A 6,247-nucleotide genomic window follows, 5' to 3' on the forward strand; every position below is an offset into this window, starting at 1 on the left:
CCCTTCCCCACCCACCCACCCACGCAGCCCTCTTCCCAATCCACCCTCCTCCTCAACCCCAGTAGGAACTCTATCCTCAACACCCAAGTCGTTTTCCTTCTCCCTGACTGCGCAGTCTGTTCATTCTGTCCAGAGAGAGGACAGTAGCTCACCCTCAGCTTCAGCCTTAGTCCTGGGCACTGGCTTCTGGCCCTCACATGACCCTGTCACTGCTAGCCCCACTGACAACACGAGGTCATTGAGGCTTGGATAGGTAACTGGCTGAAGAACAGTTGTGTGCACAGCTGAGGCTTGAACCCAGATCTGACTCAATGATGCCCTCTGCCAAGGGAAATCCTATCCATTTTGTGAGATCCCATCCAAATGTCACCTCCTCTGTGAAGCTCTCCCTGATTTCCCCAGATATAACTTCTGTTCAGAGACAGTCTCCTCCCCACTCTCTGCAGGCTGTGAGCTCCTTTAAGGCTGGGACACAAAGCAGTGATCCTGTGTATGAGCTGGGGCTCAGGTGACAGCCCCTGACACATTGATTATCCCCTGCCCGGTCAGCTGAGCAGGAGTGGGACTCCCGTTACAGTCAGGGATGGAACTGGGCTGAGGTGAGAAGAGGGAAAGGTCACGCAGGGCATTTCTGAGGCAAGGGGGGGCGGGCGGAGGAGGTGAGGTGACGTGAGGTGGGTGCAGAAGGAGAGGCCCCAGGGTGGTCTAAACAGTACTGGGCATTTTCGCAGCTCCCATTTCTCAGTTTCTTCACTGAATCCTCCGCATATGGCAGGTCCATTTTACAACCAGGAAAACTAAACTCAGAAAGGGGAGAAATGACTTGCCCAAAGTCACAAAGCTTGAGCTCAGATTCCCAGTCTCCCAGACCAAGTCCAGGGGGAGGGAGTAAGTACAGAATTAATAGTATTAAGCCTTTCCCCAGGTCTTAGAAAGTACAAAATTAAATTGAAGGACAGAGATAGAAGAACCAAAACCTGAACCACTGAGACAAACCCTTTCCCCAGGTCTTTAGTACTCCCCCTGGGGGAGGGAGTACTAAAGGCTTAGTACTGTTAATTCTGTACTTACTAAGACTTCAGGAAAGGCAAGAGCGGGGGGATCACAGGCTTTGAGAGACCCTTGAGGACTGAACTACCAGCATACACCTGTGCATACCCTTAACCTCAGCTTGAACCCTTCTGTGCAGGGGGAACTCACCACTTCCTGAGGAAGCCCTGGACTGCACATCGCTGCTCAGTCCTGACTGTGGGAAAAGTCTTCCCCATTCTGGGGGAAGCAAATGAACACTGCCTGCCTGCTTCATTTACCCTCACACTGACAAGAAAACTAAAGTTCAGAGGCAGCTCAGCCCAGGTCACACATCGGCAGCCTGCAGGGTGGGAATGTGACCCCTGCATGGCATTTGTTGGCACAGGGCCCGGCTTCCCAATTTCAAGAAAACCTGATGGCGTCAACTCGGCCCAGGTCTCGGCTAAGGCGCCGTCTTTCTCCTCCCTTCCACCCCACGGGCACCCTCGGTGGGCCTGAACCTCTGCCCAGGACTCCAGCCTCCCCAGAGCCCCTTTGAAGGCCTCCTCCTCCCAGGGGGCTTCCCTCCCTCCCACTCAGCCAGGGAAGGAAGTCCTGGCCCCACCCGCCCAAACGCAGCCCCTGGATCACACGCATTTCCAGCCGAGGATCCTGTTACTGGAAAAAGAAAATGCTGCTCGCACCTCCCCCTCCGTCTCGTCCTGCCTCATGAGCTTGATGGAGAGAAACTTTGCAAAGGAGTTGGTGCCCACCCGCTCGAGGGGTCCCGGTTCCTTCCCTGAGGTCCACCCACTTGTCCCAGCACCCAAGAGTGGGGAGCCCCTTAAGTTCCTGGAAAGGGAAGAAAGAAGTCCGCGGCCAGGGCTGGGAAGACAAGGTGCGGGAAAGCCAAGATCCACCCTAGGTTACTTTATTGCTCAGCTGCTGAGTCAACTGAGGCACAGTGGGGTAGGAGGTCTGATCTGAGGTGCGGAGAAAGATTCCAGGCTCCCCTCTCCCTGCCTGTGGCTTAAGAGGAGACCCTAGAGCCTTGGGTTCCCCCGGAGAGAGGAGTACTAGGCAGAAGCTGGGGGAGTGGGGGGACTGGCAGACTCAGGAAGGGGCGGATGAGAAAAACCCCCGGCAAATGGCTGGAAGGAGGATGCCGGTCCCTAGCATCCCAGGGCATCAGGTGGCTTAGTGGCCTTGGGAGGGTCTAGGGGTCGGGGTCGGGGTGGCGCCTACCCCTGGCAGGCCGGGTCCGGCTGCGGGAGCGGCTCCTCTGTCGCTGCAACCGGGGCCGCCTCAGCAGCCGGTAGTAGTAGGAGGACCTCCCGGTGCTCTTCCTGGCGCTGCCGCCCGCGGACATGCTGCCGCCCGCCGGGCACCGGGCCGGGCCTGGGCGCGCTCACACGGGCCCCATCGGCCGCTCCGGACCGCCCGGCGGGCTCACACGGGCCCCATCGGCCGCTCCGGACCGCCCGGCGGGCGCCCCTGCGTTCTCCTGCGCTCGCCCGAGCGGCCGCCAAGGCCCAGGCTGCCCCACAAAGTCGCTCAAACTCCTCCTCCGCCTACTGCCTACTCCCGCTCCCAGAGCAGCCGGCCCCGCGGCGGGGGCTGGGGACCAGGAGGCCGGGCTGGCACCGGCCCGGAAAGTCAGTGCGGGAGAAATCCCGGCCTGGAGTCAGCGGGACGAGGCGGCCCGGAGTTTCCCCGGGACCCTAGATGGGTCCCCCCGAGGGTCCTGGCTCCTACCCCCGCGCCCGAGGGTTCGACCGTCGACCTGAGGGCGCACCAGGCACCCAATCCCGCCAGCGCGGGTAGACAGTGCACACCTGCTTGTGCGCCCTCCGGAGCCCAGGGCAGGATGCACGCTTGGGGACCGTCACCTTCAATTAGTGTGCGTTCCTGCCCCAGGCTCGCTGGGCTGAGAAAGGACCCTGACTGCTCCGCAGGCCCGGGCCCAGCCAGGTTGAAAGACTTCCCTGTGATGCAGGATACTTGCCTCTTCTTTACATTTTAAAGGTTGTCCCGTCTGATACACATGTCATTTTTATATAATTAAAATTATGGTGTGTGTTTCAAGCACTCAAAGCACTGAAGGCGGGGCAGAATAATCCCTACCCTACTGTAGGGACCAGAAACTCAGGGTGGCATAAGGAAAGGTGCCAACTCCCTCTATTGCACTGGCTGAAAAGCTTTCTCCAAGTCACTCCTCAGCTCAAGAACCTTCCATGGCTCCCCAGAGCACAATGGCAATACGTCTAAACATCCTTCCTTGTTATTTGGACCCCAAATAATGTTGCCCCAACCAAAGTCCCCTCCAGCCTCACCTTCGCTCTCCCTAATTCTCACTTCTCTTTGCTGTGCTGCCAGCAGGAACTGCCTTCTTGGCTATTTTCTCCACCTGATCAAAGTCCACCCTTTCGGGGCCCAGTTCCTTCACCCTTCCCTGACCATGGCCCACAGTGATCTCTCTCTCTCCCCGCCCCTTATCCCTTTAGCAACATTCGTCGTTTAAATTATTAAGACACCTGCCTGAGCTGCATCCTTTGAAGTACAGAGGGGGAAACTGAGGCCTTGGCAAGGAGGTCTTGCCTCAGCCACATGGAAAGTGGCAGAGGCAAGTGGTCTTAGCCTGGGGCTCTCAACATTCAAACTTAGGGGTGGGGGGTGGGTGTGAGTCACCACAGGTGCCTGAGGCCATCTTGGGGGTCTTATTCCAGAACAGTGGGAGAAAGGTGGGTCCCTGGAGGGCACCGGGCCATCTGGGCAGAAATCCAGGCCGGGTTTTGCACGTCACAGAGGAAGCCCCCTCCCTAGCCCTCTCAGCCAGCAGGGAGGGCCCCTAGTCTGGAGGAGCCCCTCTCACAGCTGGAAGCCAGGCGCCTTCCCTGATGGTGTTACTCCAGTCTGGGAAGTCCGGAGCCGTCAGCTGCCCTGGTCCGGAGCCGTCAGCTGCCCTGGTCCCCTCTTCCAATCCGATGGGGAAGATGGAAAACCAGGGTGCCCAAGAGGACACTCTTAGCCTCCCCTTCAGGTTAGGCCAGGGGTGCCCAATCTTTTGGCTTCCCTGGGCCAAATTGGAAGAAGAATTGTCAGGCCACACATAAAATACACTCACTAACCACAGCTGATGATAAAAACAAACAAACAAACAAAAAACACCTCATAATGTTTTAAGAACATTTATGAATTTGTATTGGGCAGCATTGAATGCCATCTTGGGCCACATGCAGCCTGTAGAGGTTGCAGGTTGGACAAGCTTGGAGGCATTGCCCTATCTCCTTTCCACAGCAGACATGGTGCAGAAATGTCTTTGAAAAGAAGCTCCTGGACAGAGCCCACACGCAGTCACTCAGTCCCCAGGCAAACTGGGGACCTTCTTAGCATGCATCCTCCTCTGGCCAAACGGCCAGAACCCAGTTCAGCGCCTCCTCACACAGGTGGGGCTCCGAGCGCCACCTGTCCACACTTTGGCACTTCCAGGGGTGACTAACCTCCACAGCCAGGTCCACAGGTTCTGGGGGTGAGGGACTCCCACCCAGGAAGTCCTGCTTAGGGCCAGGGCAACGCTGCTGCTCCCAGGGCCTGAGTTCATCTGGCCCATTTTGTTTCCCAAAGCAGGAACCCTCTGATCAGCCAGGTACTAGTCCACCCTGGAGCGGACGGGAGGCTCACAGTCAACTCACTGTTATCAGTGGTGTGGGCAAGTGGTCTTGGCCTGGGCCCTCAACAGGATGTCTGAGGAGTATGTGTGGAGGGGAGAGGGAGCAGTGACTTGGAACTCAGGACCTCATCTGTAAACACAGTTGGGCTCCAAAGGTCTGGCATGGTCTCCCCGCTTCAGCTTTTCAAGTTCTTCTCTGTGCCTTAGTTTCCCTACCTACAGGGAGAAGCTATGGACCCCCAATCCATCTGCCTTGTGGAGGAAGGAGGGTCAGCTAGTGAAATGGAGGAAGCTTGTGCATTTCTGCCCTTGGGACGGGAATGGGCATCACCAACCAGCCCAGCCGAGCATCTCCATGGGCCTGGGGCAGGTACTCACCGGGTACTGAGTGGGAAGGGGGCAGGGCCGGAGCTAGATGAGAAAGGGCCCAAGCTCCGTGGCCCTCCTCCTGGCCCAGGACCAGAGCAGATAAAGGCTGCTCCCTGCACAGCCCAGCAAGGGACCTGGAATCAATCTTGCTGGGGAACTAGCCCCCCATCTGCTGCTCCCACCTCCCACCAGCGCCCCTGTGGTTTCCTCCCTCTGATCAGGAGAAGCCCACTTCCAGTGCCCATCACCACCATTACTACCACTGCTTCCTGTGACAGACCAACAGATCGGGCTTTCCAGCCCTGCCGATGTGAGAGCCTTAGTACCTACAGGGCTAAATGTCTGTCTGGTCTTATTCTCCTACTCCAGAGGGGCTCCTGAATAGGCCCGGCTCCCACCTCTCCCATGTGCTGCTTTAGGGGGGATAGGGCTGCAGCCCCCAAATCACCCTCGCTCAGTGAACAGGCATATTTCTAGGTTTCCCTCGAGACACTCAGTTCAGTGGGTCTGGATGGGGCCTGGAAACATGCATGTTTAGTGAGTAGGGGCGTGGGTACTGGGACTGGCTAAATCAGATCTGATTCAACCCCACCAACAGCACCTTCACCCTCCCCTCAAAAGCCTCCCCAGGCAAACTCTCAGAGACCAAGCTGTGCCACAAAGCGACCATCTCCCGCTTGTACCCCAACCCATTCCAGAGCCCTTGGTCATCCTCCAAACACTCTTTCCCACCACCGGTCTTCGCCCTGTTGGTGGGACCTGGACAGCTGCCACAAAGTTCTTCCCTCTGCACCCACCTGGTGAATTCCTGCTTACCCTTCAGGACCCAGCTCAAGCATCCCCTCCTTTATTTTATTTTATTTTAAAATTTTTTATTTGCATAGGTTTTTGGGGAACAGTTGGTATTTGGTTACATGAGTAAGTTCTTTAGTGGTGATTTGTGAGATTTTGGTGTACCCATATCCCAAGCAGTATACACTAAACCCAGTTTGTAGTCTTTTATCCTTCACCCCCTTTCCACCCATTCCCCAAGTTCCCAAAGTCCACTGTGTCATTTTTCTGCCTTTGCATCCTCATAACTTAGCTCCCACTTATGAGTGAGAATATACAATGTTTGGTGTTCCTTTCCTGAGTTACTTCACTTAGAATAATATTCTCCAATTCTCATCCAGGTTGCTGGGAATGCCATTAATTCAT

General features: G+C 56.5%; 1 protein-coding gene across 1 annotated transcript in view; it reads right to left on the reverse strand.

Moving 5' to 3' along the window:
* The window catches only part of DAB2IP (DAB2 interacting protein), a 137,279-nt gene extending 134,675 nt beyond the window's left edge, over positions 1 to 2,604 (reverse strand). Inside the window, 1 exon segment of the mRNA XM_017884206.1 lies at positions 2,257 to 2,604. Within this exon segment, the coding sequence (XP_017739695.1) occupies positions 2,257 to 2,380 (124 nt within the window). The 5' untranslated portion in view covers positions 2,381 to 2,604.
* Between the last annotated feature and the right edge of the window lie 3,643 nt (positions 2,605 to 6,247).

The sequence above is a fragment of the Rhinopithecus bieti genome, unplaced genomic scaffold (genome assembly GCF_001698545.2).
Source record: "Rhinopithecus bieti isolate Rb0 unplaced genomic scaffold, ASM169854v2 scaffold_13710, whole genome shotgun sequence".
In the NCBI taxonomy this organism is placed as follows: domain Eukaryota; kingdom Metazoa; phylum Chordata; class Mammalia; order Primates; family Cercopithecidae; genus Rhinopithecus; species Rhinopithecus bieti.